This window comes from Oncorhynchus gorbuscha, linkage group LG10 (assembly GCF_021184085.1).
Source record: "Oncorhynchus gorbuscha isolate QuinsamMale2020 ecotype Even-year linkage group LG10, OgorEven_v1.0, whole genome shotgun sequence".
Lineage (NCBI taxonomy): Eukaryota > Metazoa > Chordata > Actinopteri > Salmoniformes > Salmonidae > Oncorhynchus > Oncorhynchus gorbuscha.
In genome coordinates, this window is record NC_060182.1 from 93,866,913 (window position 1) to 93,880,136 (window position 13,224).

At 62.5% G+C, this 13,224-nt stretch overlaps 1 protein-coding gene across 1 annotated transcript; it reads left to right on the top strand.

Annotated features, from left to right (window-relative positions):
- Nucleotides 1-1,469: 1,469 nt before the first annotated feature.
- Nucleotides 1,470-3,711, top strand: LOC124046988 (proline-rich extensin-like protein EPR1). Its single transcript, XM_046367738.1, has 2 exons — nt 1,470-1,473; nt 1,772-3,711. The coding sequence occupies exons 1-2, from the start codon at nt 1,470-1,472 to the stop codon at nt 3,709-3,711; spliced, it is 1,944 nt and encodes a 647-aa protein (XP_046223694.1).
- The last annotated feature ends 9,513 nt before the right edge of the window (nt 3,712-13,224 follow it).

Consider the following 13,224-nt stretch of genomic DNA (forward strand, 5'->3'; position numbering starts at 1 on the left):
CAAGAACCTCCCACCATTGTCTGAAGGACCTCCCACCATTGTCTCAAGAACCTCCCACCATTGTCTCAAGAACCTCCCACCATTGTCTCAAGAACCTCCCACCATTGTCTCAAGAACCTCCCACCATTGTCTCAAGAACCTCCCACCATTGTCTGAAGAACTCAAAATTCCCTTTTGAAACCCTCCATGAAATATCAACAGACACATTATGATGATCAGAGAAACCCACAGGAGTAAGATCACACCTTCCAACCCTACTACAGTAGTGATCAGATACATACCACCTGTCTAACCTTCCAACCCTACTACAGTAGTGATCAGATACATACCACCTGTCTAACCTTCCAACCCTACTACAGTAGTGATCAGATACATACCACCTGTCTAACCTTCCAACCCTACTACAGTAGTGATCAGATACATACCACCTGTCTATCCTTCCAACCCTACAGTAGTGATCATACATACCACCTGTCTAGTGTGATCAGAGATACATACCACCTGTCTAACCTTCCAACCCTACTACAGTAGTGATCAGATACATACCACCTGTCTAACCTTCCAACCCTACTACAGTAGTGATCAGATACATACCACCTGTCTAACCTTCCAACCCTACTACAGTAGTGATCAGATACATACCACCTGTCTAACCTTCCAACCCTACTACAGTAGTGATCAGATACATACCACCTGTCTAACCTTCCAACCCTACTACAGTAGTGATCAGATACATACCACCTGTCTAACCAACCCTACTACAGTAGTGATCAGATACATACCACCTGTCTAACCTTCCAACCCTACTACAGTAGTGATCAGATACATACCACCTGTCTAACCTTCCAACCCTACTACAGTAGTGATCAGATACATACCACCTGTCTAACCTTCCAACCCTACTACAGTAGTGATCAGATACATACCACCTGTCTAACCTTCCAACCCTACTACAGTAGTGATCAGATACATACCACCTGTCTAACCTTCCAACCCTACTACAGTAGTGATCAGATACATACCACCTGTCTAACCTTCCAACCCTACTACAGTAGTGATCAGATACATACCACCTGTCTAACCTTCCAACCCTACTACAGTAGTGATCAGATAGAACCTTCCACATACCACCCACCTGTCTAACCTTCCAACCCTACTACAGTAGTGATCAGAGACATACCACCTGTCTAACCTTCCAACCCTACTACAGTAGTGATCAGATACATACCACCTGTCTAACCTTCCAACCCTACTACAGTAGTGATCAGAGACATACAACCTGTCTAACCTTCCAACCCTACTACAGTAGTGATCAGATACATACCACCTGTCTATCCTTCCAACCCTACTACAGTAGTGATCAGAGACATACAACCTGTCTAACCTTCCAACCCTACTACAGTAGTGATCAGATACATACCACCTGTCTAACCCTGCTGCGCTGGCACGACCTTCATTAACGTTTAGCCATGTGTACTGCCTAACTGTTGCATTCCTTACTCTCCACACATCAGAAAGCTCAAACTCAGTTAATAGGCAAAACAGGCAAGTGTCTGGTGAGGTTCTTCAGCAGTGCAATCAACAGTAAAATCCACTGTACATTTCCAGTCCCCCCCTAAAACCCCCCCATACAGCCCCCCATACAGCCCCAATACAGCCCCCATACAGCCCTCACCCCCATACAGCCCCAATACAGCCCCCCATACAGCCCTCACCCCCATACAGCCCTCACCCCCATACAGCCCCCCATACAGCCCTCACCCCCATACAGCCCTCACCCCCATACAGCCCTCACCCCCATACAGCCCCCATACAGCCCTCACCCCCATACAGCCCCCCATACAGCCCTCATCCCATACGGCCCTCACCCCCATACAGCCCTCACCCCCATACAGCCCTCACCCACATACAGCCCTCACCCCCATACAGCCCCCCATACAGCCCTCACCCCCATACAGCCCCCCATACAGCACTCACCCCCATACAGCCCCCCATACAGCCCTCACCCCCATACGGCCCTCACCCCCATACAGCCCTCACCCCCATACAGCCCTCACCCACATACAGCCCTCACCCCCATACAGCCCCCCCATACAGCCCTCCCCCATACCCCCCTACAGCCCCCCATACAGCCCCCATACAGCCCATCAGCCCCCATACAGCCCCCCATACAGCCCTCACCCCATACAGCCCCCCATACAGCCCTCACCCCCACACAGCCCTCACCCCATACAGCCCTCACCCCCATACAGCCCTCACCCCCATACAGCCCTCTCCCCCATACAGCACTCACCCCCATACAGCCCCCCATACAGCCCCCATCAGCCCCATCACCCCCATACAGCCCCCATACAGCCCCCATACAGCACCCCCATACAGCCCTCACCCCCATACAGCCCTCACCCCCACACAGCCCTCACCCCCATACAGCACTCACCCCCATACAGCCCTCACCCCCATACAGCCCCCATACAGCCCTCACCCCCATACAGCCCCCCATACAGCCCTCGCCCCATACAGCCCTCACCCCATACAGCCCCCCATACAGCCCTCACCCCCATACAGCCCCCCATACAGCCCTCACCCCCATACAGCCCCCATACAGCCCTCACCCCCACACAGCCCTCACCCCATACAGCCCTCACCCCATACAGCCCTCACCCCCATACAGCCCACCCCCATCAGCCCCCCCATACAGCCCTCACCCCCATACAGCCCCCCCCCATACAGCCCCCCCCCATACAGCCCTCACCCCCATACAGCCCCCCATACAGCCCTCACCCCCATACAGCCCCAGCCCTACAGCCCTCACCCCCATACAGCCCTCACCCCATACAGCCCCCCATACAGCCCTCACCCCAATACAGCCCCCCATACAGCCCTCACCCCCATACAGCCCTCACCCCCATACAGCCCCCCCCATACAGCCCTCACCCCCACACAGCCCTCACCCCCACACAGCCCTCACCCCCATACAGCCCTCACCCCCATACAGCCCTCACCCCCACACAGCCCTCACCCCCATACAGCCCTCACCCCATACAGCCCTCACACCCATACAGCCCTCACCCCCATACAGCCCTCACCCCCATACAGCCCCCCCCCATACAGCCCCCCCCATACAGCCCTCACCCCCATACAGCCCTCACCCCCATACAGCCCTCACCCCCATACAGCCCCCCATACAGCCCTCACCCCCATACAGCCCTCACCCCCATACAGCCCCCATACAGCCCTCACCCCAATACAGCCCCCATACAGCCCTCACCCCCATACAGCCCTCACCCCCATACAGCCCCCCATACAGCCCTCACCCCCACACAGCCCTCACCTCCACACAGCCCTCACCCCCATACAGCCCTCACCCACATACAGCCCTCACCCCCACACAGCCCTCACCCCCATACAGCCCTACAGCCCTCACCCCCATACAGCCCCACCCCCATACAGCCCTCACCCCCATACAGCCCTCACCCCCATACAGCCCTCACCCCCATACAGCCCTCACCCCATACAGCCCTCACCCCCATACAGCCCTCACCCCCATACAGCCCTCACCCCCATACAGCCCTCACCCCATACAGCCCTCACCCCCATACAGCCCTCACCCCCATACAGCCCTCACCCTCATACAGCCCTCACCCCATACAGCCCTCACCCCCATACAGCCCTCACCCCCACACAGCCCTCACCCCCATACACCCCTCTTGATCACACCGTCTTAAGGTTTCCTTTATTTGATCAAATACAGCAATACGCTCTGTACCCTCATTAGGAGCATAAACATAACAAAAATATATATAAATATTAATAAAAACATAACATAACACCCACCTTGACCAATAAAACCCGTCCCTTGACAATCTCTGTTGTAGAAACCACAGTCACCCCTAAGCCTGAGGAAAACAAGATGGCCACCCCAGCACTGAAATTAGTACCTTGACTGAGTACATGCTGCCCCTCCCACCACAAACCCCAGTCAACCTCATTTTCCTCATCACTATGTGTCATATAATATAATAATATATGCCATTTAGCAGACGCTTTTATCCAAAGCGACTTACAGTCATGTGTGCATACATTCTGTAGAAACACTACATTAAGCCTGTTCTGTTTTATTACTTCTAACACCCAAGCCCTCTTATTCCTGTCCCTTCCCCCATTCATACTGAGAGAACCAACCCTTAGTACCTCCATGTAGAAAAGAGAAAAGAAAAGGTAGAAGAAACCACAGAGAAACCAGAGATAAAAAAGACACCCAATGAGGCATGATCATCATCATTGTTTTAATTTTCTCTGAACCACGTTTCCCACCACCTTTAGCTGCTGTGACATGCAGTAACACTTTCCTCAACTAGTTTAACCCCACAGTCCTCTGTAACACCACAGCTGACCTCACAAACGTATCAACATCAAAACAAAATCTGCCAATTTGACAGATTTCCCAAAAGTCTGATCCAGGAAACCATTTACCTCCTCTAAATTGCAAATGGAGTTGTAGCCAGCCAGCTGATATCATTTCAGGAGAGATATCCATATCTTTCTCCTGATCCTCCTCAACCTACGCTACAGACCCCTGACTACCCTCTGCCTCATCCCTCTCAACACTCCCCACTTGCATCTCATCACTCATTCCGGGCATCTCCTCCACGACCTGGGAGACTAGCCCCACCTCAACCCCCTCCTGTACCCCATCACTCGTACTGGGCATCTCTTCTACTCCCTGGGAGACTAGCCCCACCTCAACCCCCTACTGTACCCCATCACTCGTACTGGGCATCTCCTCCACGACCTGGGAGACTAGCCCCACCTCAACCCCCTCCTGTACCCCATCACTCGTACTGGGCATCTCTCCCCCAGTCTGGGGAAATGGCTCCTCAGATCTGACCTTACCTCGTACAACATCCTTCTACCCCTCCATCCTTCTATCCCTCCATCCTTCTACCCCTCCATCCTTCTACCCCTCCATCCTTCTACCCCTCCATCCTTCTACCCCTCCATCCTTCTATCCCTCCATCCTTCTACCCCTCCATCCTTCTACCCCTCCATCCTTCTACCCCTCCATCCTTCTACCCCTCCATCCTTCTACCCTTCCATCCTTCTACCCCTCCATCCTTCTACCCCTCCATCCTTCTATCCCTCCATCCTTCTACCCCTCCATCCTTCTACCCCATCCATCCTTCTATCCCTCCATCCTTCTATCCCTCCATCCTTCTACCCCTCCATCCTTCTACCCCTCCATCCTTCTACCCTCCATTTCTTCCCTCCATCCCTCCCTCCCATCCTTCTACCCCTCCATCCTTCTATCCCTCCATCCTTCTACCCCTCCATCCTTCTACCCCTCCATCCTTCTACCCCTCCATCCATTCTACCCTTCCATCCTTCCCTATCCCTATCCCTCCATCCTTCTACCCCATCCATCCTTCTTCTATCCCTCCATCCTTCTACCCCTCCCTTCTATCCTCCATCCTTCTACCCCTCCATCCTTCCTATCCCTCCATCCTTCTATCCCTCCATCCTTCTACCCCTCCATCCTTCTACCCCTCCATCCTTCTATCCCTCCATCCTTCTACCCCTCCATCCTTCTATCCCTCCATCCTTCTACCCCTCCATCCTTCTACCCCTCAATCCTTCTACCCCTCCATCCTTCTATCCCTCCATCCTTCTATCCCTCCATCCTTCTACCCCTCCATCCTTCTACCCCTCCATCCTTCTATCCCTCCATCCTTCTACCCCTCCATCCTTCTACCCCTCCATCCTTCTATCCCTCCATCCTTCTACCCCGTCATAATCTGTGTTTTGTGACACACGTCCTCTCTGGTACAGTAATTCTGTTTTCTTATTGACATGTATCTGTATCTGTATTCCCCAGGAAGAGAATGATGAATGAAGTCCTGGTTTCAAGATGGTCTCCTCCACCGAATAGTTCTCATACTAAAAGTACCTTGAAGTAGCAATTCTGTGTAAAACACGGCGATAGAAAGTAGATATGTAAATGTTGTTTCTTCGGTCTCTCTACCTGATCTCACAGTCTCACTTCACATTTAGACGTTTATCCATGTTTCTCAAAAGTCAACATTTCTAAGTGTTTAAGGTTTAAGTTTATGTATTAACTCTAAATGGATAAGGTTAAGGGTTAAGGGTTAAGGGTTAAGGGTTAAGGGTTAAGGGTTAAGGGTTAAGGGTTAAGGGTTAAGGGTTAAGGGTTAAGGGTTAAGGGTTAAGGGTTAAGGGTTAAGGGTTAAGGGTTAAGGGTTAAGGTTTGGGACTTACATTTTTTAAATACTTTCTGTCACTGAATTCGAAGGATAGAATGTGTGTGTGTGTGTGTGTGTGTGTGTGTGTGTGTGTGTGTGTGTGTGTGTGTGTGTGTGTGTGTGTGTGTGTGTGTGTGTGTGTGTGTGTGTGTGTGTGTGTGTGTGTGTGTGTGTGTGTGTGTGTGTGTGTGTGTGTGTGTGTGTGTGTGTGTGTGAACCCAATTACCTCCCTGTGAGGAAGACAAACTGTCAACACCTCCCTCCCTCCCCCATCCCTTCCTCTCCATCTCTACCTCACCCCACCTCCCTCCTCCCCCTCTCCCACCATCCCTCCTCCCTCCTCCCCTCTACCACCGTCCCTCCCTCCCTCCTCCCTCTCTCCCACCGTCCCTCCCTCCCTCTCTCCCACCGTCCCTCCCTCCCTCCTCCCCCTCTCCCACCATCCCTCCCTCCCTCCTCCCTCTCACCCACCGTCCCTCCCTCCCTCCTCCCCTCTCCCCACCGTCCCTCCCTCCCACATCCCCCTCTCCCACCATACCTCCCTCCCTCCTCCCTCCTCTCCCACCATCCCTCCCTCCCTCCCTCCTCCCCCTCTCCCACCATCCCTCCCTCCCACATCCCCCTCTCCCACCATACCTCCCTCCCTCCTCCCTCGTCTCCCACCATCCCTCCCTCCCTCCCTCCTCCCCCTCTCCCACCATCCCTCCTCCTCTCTCACCATCCCTCCCTCCCCCATCCCCCTCTCCCACCATCCCTCCCTCCTCCCTCCTCCCCCACCCCTCCTCCCTCCCTCCTCCCCCTCTCCCACCGTCCCTCCCTCCCTCTCTCCCACCGTCCCTCCCTCCCTCCTCCCCCTCTCCCCTCCCCACCGTCCCTCCCTCCCTCTCTCCCACCGTCCCTCCCTCCCACATCCCCCTCTCCCACCGTCCCTCCCTCCCCACATCCCCCTCTCCCACCGTCCCTCCCTCCCTCTCTCCCACCATCCCTCCCTCCTCCCTCCCTCTCCCACCGTCCCTCCTCCCCCACCGTCCCTCCCACCGTCCCTCCCTCCCTCTCTCCCACCGTCCCTCCCTCCCTCCCCCTCTCCCCACCGTCCCTCCCTCCCCTCTCCCACCGTCCCCTCCCTCCCTCCCCCCTCTCCCACCGTCCCTCCCTCCCCCACCGTCCCTCCCTCCCTCTCCCCACGTCCCTCCCTCCCTCCCCACCGTCCCCTCTCCCACCGTCCCTCCCTCCCCTCTCCCACCGTCCCTCCCTCCCCCTCTCCCACCGTCCTCCCTCCTCCCACCGTCTCCCCCACCGTCCCTCCCTCCCTCTCTCCCCACCGTCCCTCCCTCCCTCCCCCTCTCTCCCACCGTCCCTCCCTCCCTCCCTCTCTCCCCCTCCTCCCTCCTCCCACCGTCCCTCCCTCCCCCTCTCCCACCGTCCCTCCCTCCCTCTCTCCCACCGTCCCTCCCTCCCTCTCTCCCCACCGTCCCTCCCTCCCTCCCCCTCTCCCACCGTCCCTCCCTCCTCTCTCCTCCCACCGTCCCTCCCTCCCTCTTTCCCACCGTCCCTCCCTCCCCTCCCCCTCTCTCCCACCGTCCCTCCCTCCCCCCCCGTCCCTCTCCCCACCGTCCCTCCCTCCCCCTCTCCCACCGTCCCTCCCTCCCCCTCTCTCCCACCGTCCCTCCCTCTCCTCCCTCCCCACCGTCCCTCCCTCCCTCTCTCCCACCGTCCCTCCCCTCCCTCCCCCTCTCTCCCACCGTCCCTCCCTCCCTCTCTCCCACCGTCCCTCCCTCCCCCTCTCCCCACCGTCCCTCCCTCCCCTCCCTCTCTCCCCCTCTCTCCCCACCGTCCCTCCCTCCTCCTCTCTCCCCACCGTCCCTCCCTCCCCCTCTCCCACCGTCCCTCCCTCCTCCCTCTCCCCCGTCCCTCCCTCCCCCTCTCCCACCGTCCCTCCCTCCTCCCTCTCTCCCCCGTCCCTCCCTCCCTCCCCTCTCCCACCGTCCCTCCCTCCTCCCTCTCTCCCACCGTCCCTCCCTCCCCCTCTCCCACCGTCCCTCCCTCCCCCCCTCTCTCCCACCGTCCCTCCCTCCTCCCTCTCTCCCTCCCTCCTCCCTCTCTCCCACCGTCCCTCCCTCCCTCCCCACCGTCCCTCCCTCTCCCACCGTCCCTCCCTCCCTCTCTCCCACCATCCCTCCCTCCCCCTCTCCCCACCGTCCCTCCCTCCTCCCTCTCTCCCACCGTCCCTCCCTCTCTCCCACCGTCCCTCCCTCTCCCTCTCCCCACCGTCCCTCCCTCCCCCTCTCCCCCGTCCGTCCCTCCCTCCCCCACCTCCCCCCCGTCCCTCCCTCCTCCCTCCCTCTCTCCACCGTCCCTCCCTCCTCCCTCTCTCCCCCCTCCCTCCCTCCCCCACCGTCCCTCCCCCCTCCCTCCCTCCCTCCCTCTCTCCCACCGTCCCTCCCTCCTCCCTCTCCCCGTCCCTCCTCCCCCTCTCCCACCGTCCCTCCCTCCCTCTCCCCACCGTCCCTCCCTCCTCCCTCTCTCCCACCGTCCCTCCCTCCCCCTCTCCCACTCCCTCTCTCCCACCCTCCCTCCCTCCTCTCTCCCCACCGTCCCTCCCTCCCCCTCTCTCCCACCGTCCCTCCCTCCTCCCTCTCCCCACCGTCCCTCCCTCCCTCCCCCTCTCCCACCGTCCCTCCCCCTCTCTCCCACCGTCCCTCCCTCTCCCCCACCGTCCCTCCCCTCCTCCTCTCCCTCCCTCCCTCTCCTCTCCCCACCGTCCCTCCCCCTCCTCCCACCGTCCCTCTCTCCCTCTCCCACCGTCCCTCCCTCTCCCTCTCTCCCACCGTCCCTCCCTCCCCCTCTCCCCTCCTCCCTCTCTCCACCGTCCCTCCCTCCCTCCTCCCTCTCTCCCACCGTCCCTCCCTCCTCCCTCTCTCCCACCGTCCCTCCCTCCCTCCCTCTCCCACCGTCCCTCCCTCCCCCTCTCCCACCGTCCCTCCCTCCTCCCTCTCTCCCACCGTCCCTCCCTCCCTCCTCTCTCCCACCGTCCCTCCCTCCTCCCTCTCTCCCACCGTCCCTCCCTCCCTCCCTCTCCCCCCGTCCCTCCCTCCTCCCCCTCTCCCACCGTCCCTCCCTCCTCCCTCTCTCCCACCGTCCCTCCCTCCTCCCTCTCTCCCCACCGTCCCTCCCTCCCTCCCCCTCTCCCCACCGTCCCTCCCTCCTCCCTCTCCCCACCGTCCCTCCCTCCCTCCCTCTCTCTCCCCTCTCTCCCCGTCCCTCCCTCCTCCCTCTCTCCCACCGTCCCTCCCTCTCTCCTCCCTCCCCTCCCCGTCCCTCCCCTCCCTCCTCCCTCCCTCTCTCCCACCGTCCCTCCCTCCCTCCTCTCTCTCCCACCGTCCCTCCCTCTCTCCCTCCCACCGTCCCTCCCTCCCCCTCTCCCACCCTCTCTCCCTCCCCTCCTCCCTCTCCCCTCCGTCCCTCCCCTCCCTCTCTCCCCCGTCCCTCCCTCCCTCCCTCTCCCACCGTCCCTCCCTCCCTCCCCTCTCTCCCACCGTCCCTCCCTCCCCCCCTCTCCCCACCGTCCCTCCCTCCCCTCTCTCCCACCGTCCCTCCCTCCCCCTCTCCCACCGTCCCTCCCTCCCCCTCTCCCACCGTCCCTCCCTCCCCCTCCCTCCCTCCCCACCGTCCCTCCCTCCCTCCCTCTCCCACCGTCCCTCCCTCCTCCCCCTCCCCACCGTCCCTCCCTCCCCTCTCCCCTCCCCCTCCCTCCCTCCCTCTCTCCCACCGTCCCTCCCTCCCTCTCTCCCCCGTCCCTCCCTCCCCCCTCTCTCCCACCGTCCCTCCCTCCTCCCTCCTCCCCCGTCCCTCCCTCCCTCCCCCTCTCTCCCACCGTCCCTCCCTCCCCCTCTCTCCCACCGTCCCTCCCTCCCCTCCCTCTCCCCACCGTCCCTCCCTCCCTCTCTCCCACCGTCCCTCCCTCCCTCTCTCCCCACCGTCCCCCTCCTCCCCTCCCTCCCTCCCTCCTCTCCCCCGTCCCTCCCTCCCTCTCTCCCACCGTCCCTCCCTCCTCCCCTCTCCCACCGTCCCTCCCTCCCTCTCTCCACCGTCCCTCCCTCCCTCTCTCCCACCGTCCCTCCTCTCCTCCCTCTCTCCCTCCCTCCCCCTCTCCCACCGTCCCTCCCTCCCTCCTCCCTCTCCCCACCGTCCCTCCCTCCCTCCTCCCTCTCTCCCTCCCTCCCTCCCTCTCCCTCTCCCCCTCCCTCCCTCCCCTCTCTCTCCCCACCGTCCCTCCCTCCCTCCTCCCACCCGTCCCTCCCTCCCCCTCTCCCACCGTCCCTCCCTCCCCCTCTCTCCCACCGTCCCTCCCTCCCCCTCTCCCCACCGTCCCTCCCTCCTCCCTCTCTCCCACCCTCCCTCCCCTCCCTCTCTCCCCACCGTCCCTCCCTCCTCCCTCTCTCCCACCGTCCCTCCCTCCCCCCTCTCTCCCACCGTCCCTCCCTCCCCCTCCTCTCCCACCGTCCCTCCCTCCCCCCCTCTCTCCCACCGTCCCTCCCTCCTCCTCTCTCTCCCACCGTCCCTCCCTCCTCCCCTCTCTCCCCACCCTCCCTCCCTCCCCCTCTCCCACCGTCCCTCCCTCCCTCCCTCCCTCTCCCTCTCCCACCGTCCCTCCCTCCCTCCCCCTCTCCCACCGTCCCTCCCCCCCCTCTCTCCCACCGTCCCTCCCTCCCCCTCTCCCACCGTCCCTCCCTCCCCCTCTCTCCCCTCCGTCCCCTCCCTCCTCCCTCCCTCTCCCACCGTCCCTCCCTCCTCCCTCTCTCCCACCCTCCCTCCCCCTCTCCCACTCCCTCCCACCTCCCTCCCCCCTCCCTCCCTCCTCCCTCTCTCCCACCGTCCCTCCCTCCTCCCTCTCTCCCACCGTCCCTCCCTCCCTCTCTCCCACCGTCCCTCCCTCCCTCTCTCCCACCGTCCCTCCCTCCCCCTCTCCCACCGTCCCTCCCTCCTCCCTCTCTCCCACCGTCCCTCCCTCCCCTCCCCCTCTCCCACCGTCCCTCCCTCCTCCCTCTCTCCCACCGTCCCTCCCTCTCCCTCTCTCCCTCGTCCCCCTCCCTCCCTCCCCACCGTCCCTCCCCCCGTCCCCGTCCCTCCCTCCTCCCTCTCTCCCACCGTCCCTCCCTCCCCCTCCCACCGTCCCTCTCTCCCACCGTCCCTCCCTCCCTCCTCCCCCCCGTCCCTCCCTCCCCCTCCCCCCCGTCCCTCCCTCCCCCTCTCTCCCACCGTCCCTCCCTCCTCCCTCTCCCCACCGTCCCTCCCTCCCTCTCTCCCACCGTCCCTCCCTCCTCCCTCTCCCACCGTCCCTCCCTCCCCCTCTCCCACCGTCCCTCCCTCCTCCCTCTCTCCCCACCGTCCCTCCCTCCCCCTCTCCCACCGTCCCTCCCTCCTCCCTCTCTCCCACCGTCCCTCCCTCCCTCCCCTCTCCCACCGTCCCTCCCCCCCCCTCTCCCACCGTCCCTCCCTCCCTCCTCCCTCTCCCCACCGTCCCTCCCTCCTCCTCCCTCTCTCCCACCGTCCCTCCCTCCCCCCCTCTCTCCCACCGTCCCTCCCTCCCTCTCTCCCACCGTCCCTCCCTCCCTCCTCCCTCTCCCACCGTCCCTCCCTCCCCCTCTCTCCCCACCGTCCCTCCCCCTCCTCCCCTCCCTCCGTCCCTCCCTCCCTCCCCCCCCTCCCTCTCCCACCGTCCCTCCCTCCCTCTCTCCCACCGTCCCTCCCTCCCCCTCTCCCCACCGTCCCTCCCTCCCTCCTCCCTCTCTCCCACCGTCCCCCTCCCTCCCCCTCTCTCCCGTCCCTCCCTCTCTCCCACCGTCCCTCCCTCCCTCCCCCACCGTCCCTCCCTCCTCCCTCTCTCCCACCGTCCCTCCCTCCTCCCCCCACCGTCTCTCCCACCGTCCCTCCCTCCCTCTCTCCCACCGTCCCTCCCTCCTCCCTCTCTCCCACCGTCCCTCCCTCCTCCCTCTCTCCCACCGTCCCTCCCTCCTCCCTCTCTCCCACCGTCCCTCCCTCCCCCTCTCTCCCACCGTCCCTCCCTCCTCCCTCTCTCCCACCGTCCCTCCCTCCCTCCTCCCTCTCTCCCCCACCGTCCCTCCCTCCCCCTCTCTCCCCACCGTCCCTCCCTCCTCCCTCTCTCCCACCGTCCCTCCCTCCTCCCCCTCTCTCCCCACCGTCCCTCCCTCCTCCTCCCTCTCTCCTCCCTCTCTCCTCCCTCTCTCCCACCGTCCCTCCCTCCCTCCTCCCTCTCTCCCACCGTCCCTCCCTCCCTCCTCCCTCTCTCCCACCGTCCCTCCCTCCTCTCCCTCCCTCTCCTCCTCCTCCCCCCTCCCTCTCTCCCCCACCGTCCCCCTCCCTCCCTCCTCCCTCCTCTCCCCACCGTCCCTCCCTCCTCCTCCTCCCTCTCTCCCACCGTCCCTCCCTCCCTCCTCCCACCGTCTCTCCCACCTCCCTCCCTCCCTCCCTCTCTCCCACCGTCCCTCCTCCCTCCCCACCGTCCCCCTCTCCCCCACCGTCCCTCCCTCCTCCTCTCTCCCACCGTCCCTCCCTCCCCTCTCTCCCTCCGTCCCCACCCCTCTCCCACCGTCCCTCCTCCCCTCTCCCACCGTCCCTCCCTCCTCCCCTCCGTCTCCCTCCCTCTCCCTCCCTCCCTCCCCCTCTCTCCCCACCGTCCCTCCCTCCCTCTCCCTCTCTCCCACCGTCCCTCCCTCCCCCTCTCTCCCTCCGTCCCTCCCTCCCTCCCTCCCTCTCCCACCGTCCCTCCCTCCCTCTCTCCCACCGTCCCTCCCTCCCTCTCTCCCACCGTCCCTCCCTCCCCCTCCTCCCCCGTCCCTCCCTCCCCTCCTCCCACCGTCCCTCCCTCCCTCTCTCCCACCGTCCCTCCCTCCTCTCTCCCACCGTCCCTCCCTCCCCCTCTCTCCCACCGTCCCTCCCTCCCTCT